The sequence below is a fragment of the Capra hircus genome, chromosome 11 (assembly GCF_001704415.2).
Source record: "Capra hircus breed San Clemente chromosome 11, ASM170441v1, whole genome shotgun sequence".
NCBI lineage: Eukaryota > Metazoa > Chordata > Mammalia > Artiodactyla > Bovidae > Capra > Capra hircus.
In genome coordinates this window covers 10,464,507-10,486,599 of record NC_030818.1, presented here as the reverse complement: position 1 = coordinate 10,486,599, position 22,093 = coordinate 10,464,507, and the positions used below count along the sequence as shown (strand labels likewise).

Below are 22,093 nucleotides of genomic sequence, written 5' to 3'. Positions count from 1 at the left end.
TGCATGTGCAAAGCTCAGAAAAGCATATTAGAAAAGCAGGAAGGGCTTTTGTGGCCAGAATTGGGCAAGTGACAAGAATGAGGTGGGAACCATTAGGCTGGGTCTTCTTTCTGCTCACCTCCCAAAGTGAGCTGTCCCAGTCCCAGCTTCCCAGCACTGCTTTGGAGCCCATGATGGCTCTGCTTGACCATCTAGACTCGTATCACTTAACGTCTGCTCAATATACTTTATGTTCTACCTGAGGGACTAATTTGTTTAAGTTTTTATTTTGATAGAATTTTAAAACTTACAGAAAAGATTAAAGAAGATTACCTGGGACTCCCATGTACCCAAATTGTTCACATTTTACCTTATTTTTTTATCATTTTGTGTGATATTTTAATATATGCGTGGATTTTTTTCTGAGCCATTTGAGATTAAGTTGGAGATACCACTTGTCCCTAAATACTTCAGTGTGTATGTGTTCTAAGGACAAGGACATTCTTTTATACAATCATAGAATAATCATCATGTCAAGAACACAGAGATTGCTATGATATGTTCTTATCCACATCCATATTCAGATTTCATCCGTTGTCTCAGTCATGTACTTCATAGCTGTTTTTCCCCAGTCCGTGATCATGCATTTTGCTGTCCTGTCTTTTAGTCTCACGTCAGCTGGGAGAGGTGTTTGCTTTTCTTGTCTTTGAAACTTTTTGGAGAGAACAACCCAGATGCTTTCTAGCCTGGCCTTTAGTCTCAGTTCATCTGATGTTTCCGCATGATTAAGTTTAGCTTATATGTTCTGGTTGGAGGTCTGTGTGTTATATCCTTCTCCTCAATTAGTGTATCAAGAGGCACATGATGTTGGTTTGTCCCAGTATGGTGATGACTTTGATCATTTGGTAAAAGTGGTGTCTGCCAGATTTCTAAGTTGCTGTTGTAACTAAGTCATTTTTAGAGAGATGTTTCGCCAAGCCTTCATCTGCTATTCGTAGCCTCCACTGATGAGTTTCTATATCCTTTTCTAGCCTTTTCTATGTTTTATTCACATTCTACTGTAAGGAAGAGCTTTCTCTTCCAGTGGGATGAATTCATGCAAACCCGCTTCTGCCTCTTTGCCTTACTTTTAACTTGCTGGACTGGAGCCCCAGCCCACTTCCTCTTGTGTGCTCCCCCTTCGGTGTCCTTCGGGTGGACATCAGCTGAATAATGGTGGTTCTGGGGATTGGGAAGCAGCGTGGATCTTCTTCCCAGCAAGAACTCGCTTTTCATAGGCATGAATGGCTCAGTGCGGGGCTAAACACGGGCTGTATGGGATGATCAGAGCTTCCTCAGGCCTGGGGCTGGGCTAGGAAGGTCATCCTGTCTGCCACCTGCGCTCAGCCTGGGCTCGAGTGAGGACAGTAATAGGCCAAGAAAAGAACCATGGATTCCTTCCCACGAGAAGCCGTGCTGGGCCCTTGTGCAGACTGAATTTGTTAGTCAGAGTGCTCGTCCCCTGCCCGTCACACACACTTGGCCCTGCTGGCGCATTGCTGTGTGGCCGCTTAGTTAGCTTTCTCCTCCTCCTGGCAGAAGGCAAAGGTTCTGGCGTCACTTTGGTCGTCGTTGAAGACCTTTACGTGTGTCCTCAACAGATGCTGGGTTTCAGGGGCCTCTCATCGGTGTAATCAGTATGAGACCCAGCGAGGATCTGAGCAGCATTCAGACGTCCACGTTAGGCTCTCTTAGAGATCCACTTCTGTGGTGCAGCCCGCTGGGAGAGGAGGTGTGGGGCGACGCGCAGAGGCTCAGGCTCTGTCAGAGACAGGGAGAGCAGGGCTAGGTGTGCCTCTCACTGGCGTGGCACAGGACAGTGTGTTTCATGCATCGTGGCTCATCTTTTTCCCTCTTCTTCCTCCTCCCTTCTCTCTCTCTTCAGACAGGCTCAGAGCTCAGCCCAGTTGATGGACCTGTTCCAGGTCAGATGGACTCAGGGCCAGTGTACCATGGGGACTCAAGGCAGCTAAGCGCCTCAGGGGCGCCAGTCAATGGTGCTAGAGAACCTGCTGGACCCAGTCTGCTGGGCGCCGGGAGTCCTTGGCAAGCAGACCAGAAGCCCGACTGGGACACGGCCCCAGGACCAGCTCACACCGCTCGCCTGGAAGATGCCCACGATCTGGTGGCCTTTTCGGCTGTGGCCGAAGCTGTGTCCTCTTATGGAGCCCTTAGCACCCGGCTCTATGAAACCTTCAACCGTGAGATGAGTCGTGAGGCTGGGAACAACAGCAGGGGACCCAGGTCAGGGCCCGAGAGCTGCTCTGCCAGCAGTGAAGACCTTGACACGCTGCAGACGGCCCTGGCCCTCGCTCGGCATGGCATGAAACCGCCCAACTGCAACTGCGATGGCCCAGAGTGCCCCGACTACCTCGAGTGGCTGGAGGGGAAGATCAAGTCTGTGGTCGTGGAGGGAGGGGAGGAGCGGCCTAGACTCCCAGGGACTCTGCCTTCTGGTGACGCAGGCCTCCCGGCGCCAGTCACCGGGCCACTCCTCAACTCCGAGGTCCCCCAGATGCCGCCTCTGGAGGGCCTACCCTTGTCCCAGAGCGCCCTGAGCATCGCCAAGGAGAAGAACATCAGCCTGCAGACTGCCATTGCCATTGAGGCCCTCACACAGCTCTCCTCTGCGCTCCCCCAACCTTCTCACGCCACCTCCCAGGCTCCTTGCCCCCTTCCCGAGGCCTTGTCCCCTCCTGCCCCTTTCAGATCTCCCCAGTCCTACCTCCAGGCTCCCTCATGGCCTGTGGTCCCTCCTGAAGAGCACCCATCCTTTGCTCCTGACGGCCCTGCCTTCCCTGCAGCAACTCCGAGAACAGAGTTTCCTGAAGCCTGGGGCACCGACACGCCACCGGCAACCCCCCAGAGCTCGTGGCCCATGCCTCGCCCAAGCCCTGACCCCATGGCTGAACTGGAGCAGTTGTTGGGCAGTGCCAGCGATTACATCCAGTCAGTATTCAAGCGGCCCGAGGCCCTGCCCACCAAGCCCAAGGTCAAGGTCGAGGTGCCCTCGTCCTCCCCGTCCCCCGTTCTCCAGAGGGAGGCGCCCACACCGTCCTCGGAGCCCGACACCCACCAGAAGGCCCAGACGGCCCTGCAGCAGCACCTCCACCATAAGCGCAGTCTCTTCCTGGAACAGGCCCACGACGCCTCCCGCCCGCCGCCCCCGGAGCTTCCTGCTCCTGGCTGGTGGGCGCCACCCAGCTCACCTGCCCCTCGGCCTTCCGACAGACCACCCAAGGAGAAGAAGAAGAAGCCCCTGGCACTAGCTGGAGGTCCTGTGGGAGCTGACAGAGGTGGCCCTGGGATCAAGCCCGGTGTCCGGAAGCCCGTTCACATCAAGAAGTCCAGGCCACGAGAAGCGCAGCCCCTCTTCCCGCCTCTGCGGCAGATCGTCCTGGAAGGGCTGAGGCCCCCAGCCTCTGAGGACGTGCAGGCTCACCCACCTGCCCCCGTCCCCACCTCACAGGGCTCTGTCGTCCCCCTGCCCCCAGAACCTTCTCTTGCGCTATTTGCACCTAGTCCCTCCGGGGACAGCCTGCTGGCCCCTACTCAGGAAATGAGGTCTCCCAGCCCCGTGGCAGCCCTGCAGCCAGGCTCCACTGGCCCTCTTCCCCCTGCTGATGACAAGCTGGAAGAGCTCATCCGGCAGTTTGAGGCTGAATTTGGGGATAGCTTTGGGCTTCCTGGCCCCCCGTCTGTGCCCATTCAGGACCCTGAGAACCAGCCAACTTGTCTCCCAGCCCCCGAGAGCCCTTTTGCTACCCGCTCTCCCAAGCAAATCAAGATCGAATCTTCAGGGGCTGTGACTGTGCTCTCAACCACCTGCTTCCATTCAGAGGAGGGAGGCCAGGAGGCCACACCCACCAAGGCCGAGAACCCACTCACACCCACCCTCAGTGGCTTCCTGGAGTCGCCTCTTAAGTACCTGGACACACCCACCAAGAGTCTGCTGGACACACCCGCCAAGAGAGCCCAGGCCGAGTTCCCCACCTGTGATTGTGTGGGTAAGTCCTTCTGGCTGGCAGGGAAGGGCAAGGGGACGAGGCCCGGTGGGCTTGGATTTCTAGGCTCTGACTTTGATTTGGGAAACATTTGCTGTGTGCCGGCCACCACGCTGGGGCCTGTGGACGCAGAAGTGAGCACGCGGGCTAGTGGAGGAGACACTGAAGGAAACTGATGGTGATGCCGTGTGGCATGTCGTGTGTCAGCGGCGGTGCTTTGTCGTACAGATTGAGGCGAAGGCGTGTGGAAGCCTTCCTGTGGGAGGTGGTGCTTGTGCTGAGGCCTGCAGGGCTGTCCGGTGGAAGGAAGATGTGCTGAGAAGAGGGAACAGCTTGGGCAACAGCTTGGTGCCCGTGACAGGGTAGGGCCTATTTCGATGGCTCTTGGCCTGAGAGAGCAAAAGGGGAGGAGTCTGTGTGGGATGAACGAAAGGCGGCTAGAGAAGCAGGCAGGGCCCAGGTCTCACATGCACGGCCCAGGGAGCCCCGCTTGGGAGTTTGGCTTAGTCTTACTGGTAATATGTACTGAGTTCCTGAGGGTTTTAAAGCACCAATCATCAGCTTGTGCTTCTGAAAGACTGTTCCGGCTTGTGGGGAGGAAAGACGGTGGTTGGGGGGGCCTGTAGGAAAGGTATTCTTGTGAGCCAGGCCTGGACTGAAACACTAGGTGGGGAGAGGCCACAGAGTTAGTAGCCTCTGAGGAGGGGGCTGTGGGGGCGTGGACAGCTCAGGTCTCTGGCTTGGTGGCAGTGAGCACTGAGAACACACGTTTGGAGAAGTGGCGAGTTCTGTTTGGACAGCCTGAGTTGAAGGGCAGAGAGACTGTAGATCGGGCCCTGAGTTATGCATTTGGACGTAGTTAATTTCAGGTGATGGTTGAGGCCCTGGTGTGGATGAGAGCACTGAGAAATTGGGTCTGTTTCTGAGCCTTGCCTTTTGGAAGAGAAGCAGGGCACTGGGCCTCTGGAAGGCTGCTCTGGGGGACTTCGCTGTCTCAGGGGAGGTCATGGATGCCTCAGGAAACTCCAGGTCCACTATAGAAGGTGGATATCTGCTACTTACTGAGCATTCCGTAAAAGATGTGCACGTTTCAGATGTTGGCCAAAAAACACATTGAGACCGATGATGAGCATGTTGAATTGCTGCGATCTTATGATACACTGATACATCTTATGAGAAGGCTGTCTTCTTTGCTTGTTTAAATACACTATAATGTTTGGTCAGTTGTGTGATTTGTTGGGCTGTTGTATCCCAGTTGGCAAGAAGAAGCTGGGCTGTCCTGCCTGCTCCAGCTATCCCAGACTCCTGGGGTACAAGACAGTGAGTGGGGCTGGCGACAAAGAATCTCTTGGAGAACAAGGAAAAGTTGGCCTCAGTGCTTCCATCCAGGGGTGCACAGATGTGCAGCGTCCTGCCAAAAGCTCACAAATGTGCCCTGAGATTGTGGTTTCCACTGAGGGCTGACCCTCTTCATTATTGGGTCTAATAATGATGTGACTTTGAGGGCCCCTTATTTCCCAGCATTTGGGGGACACTTGTTCTGATCATAGGACGTGGGGGGCCCCCTTTCGCTCTTCATGTTTGTAGGTGTCTGGCCTGTCTTCCTTTTGTTTAGGGCTTCATTTGCTGTTTCTCCTCCTCCATGGAAGGAAATATTCTTATATAGGGCTGAGGACATACTTGATCCATGATAAATATTTAATTGTGGAATTCAATGATACAGATATTGGGATGAAATACTATGTTTGGTCAAACTAATATTTTTTAAACTCGAATTTTAATCCCATCACTTCCCCATGCCTAAAATGAAGGGGATAGTAGTACCCGGTCACCAGGGTTTATCTGAGCATTAAATTAGTTAATACAGGTAAAGCACTTAGGACTGTGTCTAGCATGTAAGAAGCACTGTAAGAGTACTTAGCTATTATGAAGCCTGTCAAGTGCAAAAAAGCAAGAGAAGGATGTAAAAACATAAATATTACGAAGGAAATAAAGTGTTGGCTGTTACTTTATTGATCCGTCGTTTATTGTTTACCTAACCCAGTCCTAGTGACCAGTGTGATAAAATTTAAGAGAAATGGTTTAAGGACATCGTGGTCTGCTTCAAGAGACAACGTAAACAATGAAATACCCAGCGGCCCAGTCAGCAGGTATCTGCCAGGTGCCTGTGCTGTTATGTGGAAGTGGCTGAACTGCCATCGTGCTCTGAAACACTAGGCTTGGTTGTCATCTTGGAGGGCAGTGCTTTGCTTAGGAAGCGACTTTTCGGAGCTGGGTTTTGAAGACTGTAGAGAACGTAGGTGGGGCGACGTGAGAAGGTAGCCACCCTAGCCTGAGGAATTCATGAGTGTGGTTAAGGAGCAAGCCGCTGGCACATGGTAGACCTGAGCCCTCAGGGTGCGCCTGCATTTCTTAGGCCAGAGGAGCCCCCCAGTGGATAGGACAAGATTCAGCTTGAAGCTCCTGAGCGAAAGCAGGGGCAGTAGAGAGTCGGCGTCCGAGAAATCCAGCGTGGCAATGGTGGCAGCCTGTTGCCGGGCAGGGTCTGGGGGTGGCAGGGGCAGTGGGCAAGAGGTAAGGGGAGCACCACCGCTAGTTCTTCATTACTCCAATTTGTATTTTATTTACATGTAATACGGATAAAATATTTGTATGCTATCTATTGCTAAACAATTAGAACCAAACCCACTTTGTGTTGTTAAATGTTAAATTGTGGAAAAATGCTGACAATGAAAACAGCAGATACAAAGAATATTTAAATGATCAGCTCACCTAGGGTTAAAACAAGAATAGAGAGGGGACTTCCCTGGTGGTCCAGTGGCTAAGATTCCATGTTCCCAATGCAAGGGGCCTGGGTTCAATTCCTGGTCAGGAAACTAGATCCCATGTGCTGCTACTAAAGATCCTGCATGTCAAAGCTAAGACCTGGCACAGCAAATAAATCAACAGTTTTTTAAAAATAGAGAAAAGTCTAGGAAGAACTACATTAAGAGTGGGATTAAAATTCAAGTTTAAAAAAATTAGTTTGACCAAACATGATATCTCATCCCAATATCTGTATCATTGAATTCCACAATTAAAATATTTATTATGGATCAACTATGTCCTCAGCCCCACAGAAGAATATTTCCTTCCCTGGAGGAGGAGAAACAGCAAATGAGGCCCTGAACACAAGGAAGACAGGTCAGATGTCTACAAACATGAAGAGAGAAAGGGAGGGGGCCCCAATTCCTATGATCAGAATAAGTGTCCCCCAGCTGCTGGGAAATAAGGGGCCCACAAAGTCACTTCTGGTCAGACTGTGAAGGACTTTCCTCTCATTATGTTTTCTGACTTTTCTGTAATGAAATATGTATGTTATAACCAAGAAATATTTTTGAAAATGCCTCCTCCTAGAAGTGGCCCAGAAGATGGATTGGTGAAGAGTGACAACCCTGTGGCAGGAGACCAGTTAGGAAGCTGCTGAGAACAACAATAAGAACTATAACAGTAGTAATAAAGTAGCAGAGAAAAAGCTTGCTCCATTCTAGGCACTGTGCCAAGGGCTGCTTTGCAGGCACTGCCTCGTTTAATCCTCTGTAGCATCTATATGAGATAGATACTATCAGTAGTTCCATCATAATGATGTTTTTTCATTTCTTGATGTTTCCTGCTTTCTTGCAAAATTAGATTCAATGACTTTGCCAGGTCAAAGAGCTAGCATGGTGGAAGTAAGATTTGAACCTAGGCAGCTGGACCACTGTGATTTACTGTGATTAAAATTGTGTCACTGAGAAATAAGTCCAACTAAAATAGTGGTGTTAGAAATGGAGAGGGCCGAAGAAGGAAGGATTCACTTGGAAACAGTTTCTGGAGGTGCTGAGGTTTTTGTTAAAGCCTGGACAGGTGGTTTGGCAGAATTCAGCTGGTGTGGTGGAATTTATCTCTGTGAACTCAAGCTTGGGACAAGGACTAGGAATGAAGCTTGTTCAGTCTGAAATTAATGTCAGGTGGGAACCATCTCATATTCCAGAAGCTCAGCCTCTCAACAGTGGTATGTAGAAAGGTGCAGATGGCAGGAAGCATTTTCTGTAGAAGTGCCAGTGAAATTGGGGGATGCCATTAAACTCTCATAACAGATGATTTACATATGGGAACAACTTTATAAAAACATGAAAAGGTCTTAGAGCATAGCAAAAGAAACCTAATGTTCAAGCTCCGTGGTGATTTTTGCTAAATAAGCAACTTTGGCCAATATGGGCACCACTAGGTAACCAGTAAGCCAAACACCAAGAGCATCGTTTTGCACTTGTATGGAGATTACAGGTTTTTTGAAGGCATGGCTGGGATTCATCTCTACTTGTTCTCTGAATCTTGAAATACTGCAATTAAAGGTACCCTTTTGGGGCTTCAAAAAAATAAATTTAAAAGACCTGAAAGGAGATGCTTTACTCCAAAAGGTACTATGATATGTACAGACTTGGGAAAACATGGCCCAAATTGAAGTTCTGTATTGAAATATTGGGAGAAGAGAGTATGGCTGCATTTGTAGTATTTGGAAGCACACACTGGAGACTCTTCTAACCACAGCTTAACCTTCCTGTGACACTCCTGTCAGAGGCAGGATGGCTCACTGCTGTGACTGTTGGCTAGGCCCTTTATGTATTTTATCTCTTCTCAGAAATGGGGACATTCACAGGACAGGGAATGCGTCCAGACGATGTTTTTGTGGGGAAAGCATTCTTGGAGGTTATCTGCCCCTCGTTTTATAGGTGAGGAGACAGGTCTGTATCAGCTTTCACATCGTGCCCTGCTATCTGTGAGGAGCAGTCCACAGGTCGCTGGAGACATATAATGACAGTGAAAGCAGAAGTTAAGACAGATTTTAGAGGCTGTTTTCCTAGGAATGCTGTGTTCTGTTCAGTTGATCATCTTGCCCTAAAGTAATGGCCAAAGATCAATACAAGAAGAACATCTCCTTGGCTTCCCTGGTGGCTCAGTGGTGATGCAGGAGGTAGGCCAGGGAGATCGCACGTGCCCCAGAGCAGCTAAGCCCGTGTGCCCCAGCTCAGGAGCCTGGGAACCCTAGCACCCGTGCCCTGCAGCCAGAGAAACCACCTCAGTGACACGTGCGCACGCCGCCGCTGCAGAGCAGCCCCTGCTTTCAGCCACTGGAGAAAAGCCTGCAAGGCAGCCACAAATAAATAAATAGAATTATAAAAAGGAAAGCTGCTGCTTTGCCTGGAACGTGGTGAAAGTTTGGATGAGGGGTGAATGTTGTCCAGCAGATGTGGCTGATCGCAGTATCCACGGGGTGACTTCAGTGTGAGCCGCAGTTTTGAATGGGAGACGTATCTCTGTCTACAGTGAAGTCTATTTCCTGTAAGTTTTTTGCTGCGTCAGGTCTCAGCTGCGGCATGGGGGAATCTTCGTCGCTCCGTGTGGGAGCTTTCCTTGCGGCACACAGACGCTAGAGCTGTGGCGCACGCGCTCGGCAGTGCAGTGTGAGGTCTTAGTTGCTCTGCAGCGTGTGGCATCTTGGATCGCTTCGTGTGGGAGCTTTCCTTGCGGCACACAGACGCTAGAGCTGTGGCGCACGCGCTCGGCAGTGCAGTGTGAGGTCTTAGTTGCTCTGCAGCGTGTGGCATCTTGGATCCCCGACCAGGGGGTGAACTCGTGTCTCCTGCATTGCAAGGCAGATTCCCAACCACTGGACTACTAGGGAAGTCCCCATTACCTACGGTTTTTATAAGAATATAGTTCCCTTCTTTGTATGAAGTTTGATATGAAAAAGAACTTCATCTCTTTTAAAAGTCTTCCTGGTGGTTCAGATAGTAAAGAATGTGCCTGCAGTGTGGGAAACCGGGGTTCAATCGCTGGGTAAGGAAGACCCCCTGGAGAAGGAAATGGCAACCCCTTCCAGTATTCTTGCTTGGAGAATTCCATGGACAGAAGAGCCTGGCAGGCTACAGTCCATGGGGTCTTTTACTGTTTTGGTTTTTTTTTTTGGCAATAGAATATTTGTATACCAGTATATGGTGGGGAATCTGACTGTATAGTGGGTCGGAGGGACTCAGAAAGACCTTCTGGATGAAGTTTTGTCTTACCTTTTAAAGGATATGTAGAAGTTTAGTAGATTAATAGGGAGAAGGTAGAGTGTTCTGGGCAGAGGGACATAAAGATTATAGAGATGAAAAACCACATGAAGATGTGGAGATGAGAAAGCATGGAGAAATACAAGAAGTTCTGGTATGACTGGTGTGTTAGGTGAAAGATTGGGAGTGGCTGGAGAGGAGAGTTTCAGGGGAAGAGGGGATGATACCAAAGGCAGAGAAACCAGTTTGCAAGCCCAGGCAAGAAATAATGTGTGCCTAAAGTAAGAATGGGACTTCCCTGATGGCTCAGATAGTAAAGCATCTGCCTACAATGCGGGAGACCCAGGTTCGATCCCTGGGTTGGGAAGATCCTCTGGAGAAGGAAATGGCACTCCACTCCAGTATTCTTGCCTGGAAAATCCCATGGACGGAGAAGCGTTGTAGGCTGCAGTCCATGGGGTCACAAAGAGTCGGATTTGCGACTTGACTTTCATTTTCAAAGTAAGAATGACATGGAGTAGGAAGGAGGAAGAGGAGGGGTGGATAAAAGAAAGAATAAGGAGAATTAACTGATTCAGTGACCTGTTGAATGCAGAAGTAAAGAAGCAGTCACAGATGACTCCTGAGGTTCCAGGTGGGTGACTGGGTGATGGTGGTGCCGTTCACCAGGATCTGACATACGGGCAGGGAAGCAAGCTGGGGCATCTGCCTTTGAGATGTCTGTAGGACCAGCAGGGGTGCACTTAGTTGGATCTGTGAATTGGAAGTTCTTCAGCTTCCAGTGATGGTAGTTGGAGTCGCAATTATAGACATTTCACCAGGCTGACTATGTAGATCAAGAACAGAGGATACTAACTTTTATGGCAGAGACTCTCACACAGGAGGCCCTGAGGGAAGTGTGGAAGTGATGTGGGAAGTATAATTGAGGAGAGATTAGGTTAGAACAAACAGATAGTTCTGGAGAGCTAACAGCATCACTGCTGAAGATGGGTCAAGATTTCATGCCAGGTTCTTCTTTGTCTTACATGATTTGTTGTTAAATAGGCGTGCTCGTCTTTTCAGTTAAATCGCAGGTTCCTTAAGAACCGGAACTGAATGTTGTATTTCTAAAGCATCTAGACTGCTGCTGATTTTATGGTGGTGCTCCACATATTTTGTGCTCAACTGATTGGCCGTATTTTACCTCTATATTAAGTTCTACAAAGATATCAGATAGATTTGGGCATAATCTCCTTACGTTTAATCTTTATCATCAGTGAGTGTGCCCATTGTTATGGAAGCATTTCTGTCTGCTACCAGCAGGCCTAGTTTGCTGCTCATGAATTCACAGGCAGATGATGGAGGTTTTAATTTTAAAAATGTTCATCTGGCACACCTGATCCAGGATGGGGCCCAACCATCTGCCTGTGAGAATTTGTAATTACCAGGAGGCAACATTCTAGCAGTTATTGATTTTCATGCAAATGGAATTAGTTACATAAACTTAAGGTATTTGGCTTTATGTCTACTAAAATCAGGAAGCTGAAGTGTTGCATAGGATTGCTTGGGAAAGATGGGTACAATAAAACCTTTGTGTGATCTTGACACCTGTGCATTAGTTATCAACCGTCAGTGTTGTAAAGAAAAGAAACGCCTGTGCCTGTATCTCTACATGGCTATGAGGTTCCCCAGTGGAAAAGTGTGGGTGCCCTGATCTCTGTGTAGAATGGGGTAGAGAAGGTAGAAGGTTCTTTTAGAATTTAAGGACTCCTCTTTCTGTTAGGCAGTAATGAGTAGTTTCTTGTGTTTAATCTCTCTTCCTGATAGCGCAAAGGATACATTACATTCTTTCCCCAGCCTAGTGCAAAAGTGGAACAGAGCATATTTTTCTATTTTGAGAATAAAATTAAGTGCACAGGGCAAAAAAAAAAAAAAAAAAAAAAAAGCGCACCTAGAGCCACATAACTAGCATATTCTCGAAAATTGGATTTTGCTCTCCTGAGCTCTACCCCAGAGCTTTCCACTGTGTATTTTAGGAAAAAACATCATTTCTCTCACTGCTCAAAGCGAGACATAAGAGATTTTACTTTAAGAAGAATTGAGCCGTCTCTTTGCCCCGTCACTTTACCTCTGTGAAGAAGGAAGAAATACTACGCTGGGCACTAAAAGGAAAAGTGATGACTTAATAGCAAGGTGGTAAAGTATTCCTTTTCTGAAATGTGGTGAAAGGAACCAAGACAAACAAAAATAGAAGAGAAAATTTTATCAACTGAAATCTGAAAATGGCCCCAGTCTTAAACTGTGAATTCCAAGGGCTATCTGCCAGCTGACAATCAATTTGAATGGAAATAATGATGACACGAGGTGTATACAACTCCCAGTGTCGGGGGAAAAGAGAGTGGAGGGTCAGAAGGAGTCCGCAGCTTGGAAGGGTGGGCTTAAGACCACCCATGCAGAAGGCAAGCACTTAGGGAAGTTGGAATGCTGATAGGCTCCGTTTCCTAGCCTATTCCAGTTTCTGATGGGGTTAAGGTCTGGGGTGAGGATGGTTGGCTGGAGAGTTGAGGAACCATATGTTAGGAGCCAGCCTTGTAGCCCAGGGCCAGCAGCACCAAACAAAGGCCATTGTGCAGAGAAAAATATTTGCTGAACCACCTAACCGACCATAGGACTTTATCTTGATCAGAGTGACCAGTCCAGTCCTATATGAGAAAATAAACCAGAATCTTAGCATCAGACCAGAGCACAGCCCATACAGATTGAGAGGCATTGGCCCCAGTGAACAGAGCGCATAGAGGTGAAATTTCCCAGTTGCAGCTGTTCACAGCCAGATCCAGATCCTCCCGGGCTGCTGAACTTTTGAGCTAATAATTGAAACCTCTGCAACATCTAATTCTCCAAGCTTAGTTTCTAAGGGAAGAATTTGAGTTAGTGTCCAGGTAAATACAAAAGAATAAGGAGATTCTACCCATTCTGCTTTTAGGCAAATGAGTCTAGACTGGTGACTTTCAACTGAGTGCTGTTTACCTCCTTTTTACCCCAGGGGACACCTGGCAATGTCTGACAATTTTGGTTATCACAACCAGAGAGGTTCTACTGGCCTCTAGTGGACAGAGGCCAGGGATGCTGTTAAACATTCTACAATGCACAGAACAGCCACCCCCACCTCCTGCCCCTCAATGAAGAATTATCTAGTCCAAAGTGTCAGTAGTACCAAGGGTGAGAACGCCAGGAGGTAAACTTCCTCCACTGAATGATTAATTAATAAGTAAAAAATCCAATATGTAACCCATTCGGATTCTGTAGGGGAAAGTGGAAAGATTAAATATAATATTCAAATGAAGACTTGCATTAGGAAATAAGAGTTTGAAGAACTGAATTATACCTTCAGGGAAGTTCATTGTGAAATCAGAAATGAAAGATGAGCTTCTAGATTAAAATTACAAGGAAGTCACAAGAGGAATGGATTAAACTGTGCAAGAAGCATAACATTTCACAAAGCACTTAGAATATCCTGGAAGTGGCAAAAAGCAGAATCAGAGGTAAAAAGCAAATCAGTGAGGAAGAGGGATAGGCTTGAAAGATCACTCAAAGTGAGAACAGAAAATAGAAATGAACAGAATCAGAGTGGAGATAAGGGATACCGAAGAGAGACAGAAGGGATCCTCTACACAGACTAGTTCTGTCAGGAATATTGGGAACATTTGCTGCTGTTCCCAATGAAATCATGGAACAAATTGAACAAAGGCAGGAGTCAAAGATAAAATAGAAAATGTTTTTGAAATGAAAGAAAATAAATAAAAATCAACAAGTAATGATCTAGATGAGTTTCAAGATGCATTTCAGGGATGATGGATTTCCTACTAATAAAGTAACCAGAAATTAAGTTGGTTATACATACTTGGTTTTTTTCTTTTTTTTTTTTTAACGAACGAGGCAATTTATTAACCCAGCATCATTTGTTCAAAAATAGGGAACGCTTCACGAATTTGCGTGTCATCCTTGCGCAGGGGCCATGCTAATCTTCTCTGTATCGTTCCAATTTTAGTATATGTGCTGCCGAAGCAAGCACCATACTTGGTTTTTTAAACGGTTTTTTTTTTTTTAAGATATACTTTTTAAATGACCCTGTAATCCCACTCATGGACATGTATCCAGAGAAAAACATGATCCGAAAGGATACATGCCCCCCAGTGTTCATTGCACCACTGTTTACAGCAGCCAAGACATGGAAGCGAGCTAAGTATCCGTTGACAGAGGAATGGATAAAGAAGATGTGGGCCATATATACAGTGGAATATTGCTCAGCCACTAAAAGGATGAAATGCCATTCACAAAAACACGGGTGGACCTAAAGACTGCCATATTCAGTGAAGTAAGTCAGAGAGAGAGGGAGGAATGCCTCTTCTATACCTTTCAGAGAAATACCCTGTGGAATCTAAAAAGAAATAATACAAATGAACTTACGAAACAGAGACTCACAGACTTAGAGAATGAGCTTAACGGTTGTCAGGGTTGGAGGGGAGGGATAGTTAGGAAGTTGGAGATGGACATGTACACATTACTACTAATATATGTAAAGTGGATAACCGACAAGGATCTACTATATAGCATGTGGAACTCTGCTCGATGCTATGTGGCAGCCTGGATGGGAGGGGAGTTTGGGGGAGAACACATTCTCTTAATTGAAACATATATAGGAGGGTCTATAAATCTCAAGCATACCTCAGAGGTACTGCAGATTTGGTTCCAGACCACTGGAATAAAGTGAGTATCACATTAAAGTGAGTCCCATGGAATCTTTGGTTTCCCAGGACATATAAAAGTTATGTTTGCACTATACTGTATTCTGTTAGGGGTGTAATAGCATTATATATATATATAATATATATACATACCTTAATTAAAAATGCTTTATTGATGAAAATGCTAAACATCATCTGAGCCTTCAGTGAGTTGTAATCTTTTTGAAACAGTAGCATTAAAGATCACAGATGACCGTAACATATAAAATAATGAAAAAGTTTGACCTATTGTGAGAATTACCAAAATTCAAAGGAAAGCAAATGCTGTTGGAAAAATTGCACTGATGGACTTGCTCATCTTAAGTTTGCAAGAAAGTTTCAGTTTGTTAAAAAAAAAAAAAACAGCAATATCTGTGAAGCACAATAAAATGAGGAAAGCCTATACAGCTTTACAAAAAGCATGTATTTGTGTAACCACATCAAGATCAAGAAACAGAACTTTATTATCTCCCTGGTGGCGCAGTAGACGATAATCTGCCTGCCAGTGGAGGAGACATGGATTCAGTTCCTTGTCCGGGGAGATTCCACGTGCACAGGGCAGCTGAGCCCGTGAGCCACGACTCCTAAGCTCATGCGCCACAGCTGCTGAAGTCCACACACCCTAGAGCCAGCAGGCTGCAGCTCCTGAAGCCTGTGTGCCTAGAGCCTGTGCTCCAGGAGAAACTGCTGCAGTGAGAAGCCTGCACACTACCACACAGAGTAGCCCCCACTCATGCAACTAGAGAAAGCTTGTGTGTAGCAGCTGAGACCCAGAGCAGCCAAAATGGGCCAAAGAACTAAATAGACATTTCTCCAAAGAAGACATACGGATGGCTAACAAACACATGAAAAGATGCTCAACATCACTCATTATTAGAGAAATGCAAATCAAAACCACAATGAGGTACCACTTCACACCAGTCAGAATGGCTGCGATCCAAAAATCTGCAAGCAATAAATGCTGGAGAGGGTGTGGAGAAAAGGGAACCCTCCTACACTGTTGGTGGGAATGCAAACTAGTACAGCCACTATGCAGAACAGTGTGGAGATTCCTTAAAAAATTGCAAACAGAACTACCTTATGACCCAGCAATCCCACTGCTGGGCATACACACCGAGGAAACCAGAATTGAAAGAGACACATGTACCCCAATGTTCATCACAGCACTGTTTATAATAGCCAGGACATGGAAACAACCCAGATGTCCATCAGCAGATGAATGGATAAGAAAGCTGTGGTACATATACACAATGGAGTATTACTCAGCCGTTAAAAAGAATTCATTTGAATCAGTGCTGATGAGATGGATGAAACTGGAGCCGATTATACAGAGTGAAGTAAGCCAGAAAGAAAAACACCAATACAGTATACTAACACATATATATGGAATTTAGGAAGATGGCAATGACGACCCTGTATGCAAGACAGGGAAAGAGACACAGATGTGTATAACGGACTTTTGGACTCAGAGGGAGAGGGAGAGGGTGGGATGATTTGGGAGAATGACATTCTAACATGTATACTATCATGTAAGAATCGAATCACCAGTCTATGTCTGATGCAGGATACAGCATGCTTGGAGCTGGTGCATGGGGATGACCCAGAGAGATGTTATGGGGAGGGAGGTGGGAGGGGGGTTCATGTTTGGGAACGCATGTAAGAATTAAAGATTTTAAAATTAAAAAATAAAAAATAAAAAATAAAATAAAATAAAATGCCATTTGTGACCATAAAAAAAAAAAAAGTGGAGTAATCTCAGTGAGGTTTTCTTTTTTAAAATAATTGCGTTTATTTGGGGCTGTGCTGGGTCTTGGTTGCTGAACATGGGCTTTTCTCTAGTTGCAGTGAGCGGGGGCTGCTGTCCAGTTGCAAAGCACAGGCTTCTCTTGGTGGCGGCTTCTCGTTGCAGAGCATGGGCTCTAGGGTGCTCAGGCTTCAGTAGTTGCTGCATGCAGGCTCAATAGTTGTGACTCACGGGCTCCAGAGTGCAGGCTTGGTAGTTGTGGTACACAGGCTTAGTTGCCCTGAGACGTGGGAGATCCTCCCGGATCAAGGATAGAACTCATATCTTCTCTATTGGTAGCCAGATTCTTTTTAAAAAAATACTGTTGAGGGCTTCCCTGGTGGCTCAGTAATAAAGAATCCGCCTGCCAGTGCAGGGAACACAGGTTCGATCCCAGGTCCGGGAAGACCCCACATGCCTTGGAGCAGCTAAGCCTGTGCACCGCACTGCAGAGCCTGTGCGCTGCAGCTTCTGAAACCCAGGTGTACAGAGCTTGTGCTGCACAACAGGAGAAGCCACCACAATGAGAAGCCCGTGCGCCGCAACGAAGAGTAGCCCCCGCTCGCCGCAGCTAGAGAAAGCCCACGCAAAGCAGTGAAGACCGGTGCAGCCAAAAATAAATAAGTTTTTTTTTTTTTTTAAAGAAACAGAACTTTACCATCACATCAGAAACCTCTGTATACCCCTCCCTAGTCACTTAACACCTGACTCCCTAAATCAAACTGTGGCCTGCAGACCAATTCTGGCTTACAGCTGTGAGCTAAAAACAGAATGTTTTTAAATGTTTTTATATTGCTTTTTAAAATCAAAAGAAGAATAGTATTTCATGACTCATGAACATTATATGATCAGATTTCAGTGTCCGTGAAGTCTTCATGAGACACAGTCATGCTCATTTGCTTATGTTCTCTCTGTGGCTACTTTTGCACTGCTACTAAGTCGCTTCAGTTGTGTCCGACTCTGTGCAGCCCCATAGACGGCAGCCCACCAGGCTCCTCCAACCCTGGGATTCTCCAGGCAAGAATACTGGAGTGGGTTTCCATTTCCTTCTCCAATCCATGTATGCATGCTAAGTCGCTTCAGTTGTGTCCGACTCTGTGCAACCCTGTGGACAGCAGCCCACCAGACTCCTCTGTCCACAGGATTCTGTAGGCAAGAACACTGGAGTGGGTTGCCGTTTCCTTCTCCAGCTTTTGCACTACATTAGCAAAAATGAATAGTTGCTGTAGAAACTGCATGCCCTGCAAAAGCCTTGAATATTTGCCATCTGGCCCTTAACATAAAAAGTCTGCTGACTCCTGTCCTAAGGTAGCTACTGTTCTAACCACATTGATCAGCTTTGCCTGCTCTTAAACTTCGTATGTGTGTATGGTTTTATATTCTGGTTTGTTTGGTTCAGTGTTTGTGAGGTTCATCTGTTTGTGTGTAGCAATAGCTCATTGCTATTCCGTTTATTAGTATTATAGTATACATTTAAATGTTATAGTATTTATTTATTATAGTATTAGTATTATAGTATTCCATTTTATGAATATACTGTCCTTAATCCGTTAGATTGTTGATAGTCTTTTGGGTTGTTTCCAGTTGGGGGTTATTATGAGTCGTGCTGCTGTAAGACATTCCTATATACATCCCTTGGTACATGCATGTACACGCTTATATGCTTCTGTTGGGTGTATATCTAGGACTGAAATTGTATGTGTTCAGCTTTAGTAGGTACTGTCTGTTTTCCAATGTGGTTGTAGCAGTTTAAACTCCCACCAGTAGTACTTCACATCTAAACCAGCAAATGGTATCGATGGGCTTTCTGCCACTGTGGTAGGTGTATAATCATATCTCGTTGTGCCCTTAATTTGCATTTCCCTTGTGATTAATGTATGTCCTCTTTTGTAAAGTTCAAGCCATTTGCCCATTTCTCTGTTGTATTTCTTTTTCTTATTTATCAGTAAGGGTTCTTTTTTCTGGATATGAGTTCTTTGTTGGATGTTTGAATTCCATTTCTTGGGATATTGAGATTAAATGTTTGACTTAAGAATTCTGTGCCCAGTAAAGTTGCCATTCATGTGTAAAGGCTTCATAAAAACATTTCCAAACATGTTAGAACTCAAAATTTTTTGGAGGTGAATCAAATAAGTGGCAGATCAGGGAAGTGAGATCTGTGGTGTGAAGGGGCTGGCACTAAACACTAAATGTATTGTTTTTCTGAAACAAAAGGTAATGTATTTATTTACACTATACTTGAACTTTGTTTTATATTAAATATCTCTTTTATAATAGAGGGGAAAAACATGTTCACAGCGATACCAACAAAAACCAGGAGGTAAACCGAAGGAAGAAGTATGAGAAATTGTGTAAGGGTGCTGACTTCTTTTTTTCCCAAAGTACTGTTAGCATTACTGAAAGCATACTGTAGATCGGTGGGGCAGGGGGAAGTAGAGGAAAACACAAAATCCATTTTAAAAGATAGGAAAGAAAACCAGGAAACATGGAAAACATAAAATGACAGATAGAAGACCATGCGTATATTACAGTAATAAATAGAATCAGCTCGCTACTGGATTTGATTAACAGCATTAGACAACACCAAGAATACTAACAAACCTTATTTCACTGTGGGAAAACAGAAGCATCCATTTGTCACTGATTCAAAGCATACACTATATTCTATAAACCTTGTGAAATCTTGTCACCCGTCTGGCACTGTAACTAAGTGAAGGCCCATTGCCACACAAAAGACGCACGTATATAATGGTATATATCCTTATGTATGTGAATATGTATGCAAACTAGAAGAATTAAATTCAAGAATATATGCTAGTTTTATGGGGCTTCCCAGGTGGCGCTAGTGGTAAAGAACCCACCTGCCAATGCAAGCAGGAGATGTAAGAGACGAGGGTTTGATCCCTGGATCAGGAAGCTCCCCTGGAGGAGGACACAGCAGCCAACTCTAGCATTCTTGGCTGGAGAATCCCTGTGGACAGAGGAGCCTGGCGGGCTACAGTCCATGGGGCTGCAAAGAGTCGGACACGACTGAAGCGACTTAGCACAGCACGGCACTAGTTTATAGCTAAGCATATAACTGCCTCTAAGTCCAGTTTCTTCCCACAGAGTATCTTCTCCCCCATAAGGCATCGAATCAAAGGAAAGATCTATATATATTTATCAGTTCAGTTCAGTTCAGTTCAGTCGCTCAGTCGTGTCCAACTCTTTGCAACCCCGTGAATCGCAGCACGCCAGGCCTCTCTGTCCATCACCAACTCCCGGAGTTCACTCAGACTCGCGTCCATCAAGTCAGTGATGCCATCCAGCCATCTCATCCTCTGTCGTCCCCTTCTTCTCCTGCCCCCAATCCCGTATTATACATATTGGACTTCCCTGGTGGCTCAGACGGTGAAGCGTCTGTCTACAATGTCTTCTTTGTATACATTATATTGTATACATAGTATACATAGTATGTGTGTATTATACATACATATGTTTTTAATATGTATGTATTGTATGTTTTAAATATATATGTATTAATATATTTTAAATATATATACATAAAATCAGGGAAAGGGATGTAATTAAGAGAAATAAGACTTCTAAAGGACTACTTGGATGCCTTGTAAACTGCAAGGCATCCGTATAGGAAAAGGGAGAGAATTTTCCTTATAGGAAAGGAAGAGAATGCTTTGGTTTTGCTTGGCACTTGGAGCTGTGTCTGCCTTTGTGTGTTAGTGGCCTTCCCAGAGGATCCTGACCATCTAATTTCCAGGTTAACTTGGTCTCTTCCCTCCCCCACTCCATATATACATCCTTCTTTAATCCTCTCTGTCTTATGGTTCAAAATTGTGTCTATTTGGAGCAAGTCAGTTTTAATCCTTTCATTGTTTTAATACATTTAAACATTGATAGGTTGTGGACTGTGCCAGGTACCTTCCATCTCATGTAATCCTCAACAATTCTAAAATATAGAAACATTATTTTCACTGCCTAAAGCTCCCAAGTATTGTGTGACTTGGGCACAGTCATACAGTTTGTTTGGCAGAGCCTAGACAGCAGCTGTGTATTGAGTTCATATTACACTCCGAATACTGCACTTGGCCCTTTATGTATTTTACACAAGAAGGTGCGAGGATTAGAGAGGCTAGGAAGATAATGCATCATAGTTACCCAGGTCTCTGTAAAATCTGTGTTCATTCTGCTGTGACATGGAAACAATAAAAATGTGATCCCTGCTTTGATACTGTTGTTGTATGCAAGGTGCTCTGGGAGTCCAGAGGGAAAGAAGAAGTCTGAAAAGGCTTCACAGAAAAGGTGGCATTTAAACTAGGCCTTAAGAGATGAGTTTTCCAAAGAAAGAAAGAAATGAAGGCCCTGTTGCCAATGGAAAAAGGTGTTTCAGGACGCAGGAGTGTTGCATGGTTGTGTAAAAAGAAGATGCAAGGCTGAGAGGTATGCAGGGATGACTCCTTGGGAGCCTTGTGGGCTGTGCTCTGGAATTGGGTTCTGTCTTCTGTCTGGCATGGAACTGGTCTGATCACATTTCTGTTTTGAGTCTAACTGGTATTGGGTAGGATGGTCTTTGGAGGACTGAGACCAATTAGGAGACCATGACACTAATCAGAGTGGGAGGAAGCGTCTCCATGAGCAGAAACCGTAAGCAGCAGACACCTTCCATCAGTTAATTCCTCTACTGATGGACACACCATGGCCAGCCATTTGTTTGTTTGTTTTCAACCACAAATACAACTGAACTCATTTTCACAAACCTAGTCTTATCCTTAGTGTGGGTAATGACATAAACACTTTTATGTGTGCATATATACTGATGTATGTGTGATTGTGTGTGCATACTAACACATTATACACGCTATACTGAAATTTGCTTGTTTTCCCATTTGAAATATGTTGGAGGTCATTTTTTGGTCCGTAAATCTGGAGCTGCTTATTGCTTTTGGTAGATGCTTAGTATTTCATTATATGGATGTGCTATAATGTATTTATTACACATAATGTATTCTGGACATTTAGGTTTCTGATATTTTGCCATTACAAATAATGCAGTGAGCATTCTTTTATATACATATCACTTTGCACATATGGACACATATCTGAGTTCCTAGAAATAAATTCTTAGAAGAATTTGACATTCTTTGAAGTTACTGAGGCAAGCAGATTGGGCATTTGTAATTTGAATATATTGCTAAATTACTTTCCATACTGCCTGTTTTCCTGTACTTTAACCAACATGAGGAGTTATCAGACTTTGATGGTGACCCATCTGAAAGGTAAAACTGGTAGTTTATTGTACCCTTGCATATGTTTGACCCGTTTTCATTCCCTTTCAAAGAACCATTTTTATCCTTTTTTCTTGTACCTCTTGTATTATTGACCTTACTTCGCTGGAGGAGCACTTGATAATGTTAAAGAAAGCAACCATTTGTCTGGTGTGAGATCCAAGTATTT

At 45.5% G+C, this 22,093-nt stretch overlaps 1 protein-coding gene across 3 annotated transcripts in view; it reads left to right on the top strand.

Moving 5' to 3' along the window:
• Window positions 1-22,093, top strand: part of TET3 (tet methylcytosine dioxygenase 3) — a 109,919-nt gene that overhangs the window by 48,890 nt on the left and 38,936 nt on the right. For all 3 annotated transcript variants that reach the window (XM_018055023.1, XM_018055024.1, XM_018055025.1), the window contains one exon: window positions 1,904-4,025. In XM_018055023.1, the coding sequence (XP_017910512.1) occupies window positions 1,904-4,025 (2,122 nt within the window). The remainder of the gene's footprint in view (window positions 1-1,903; window positions 4,026-22,093) is intronic.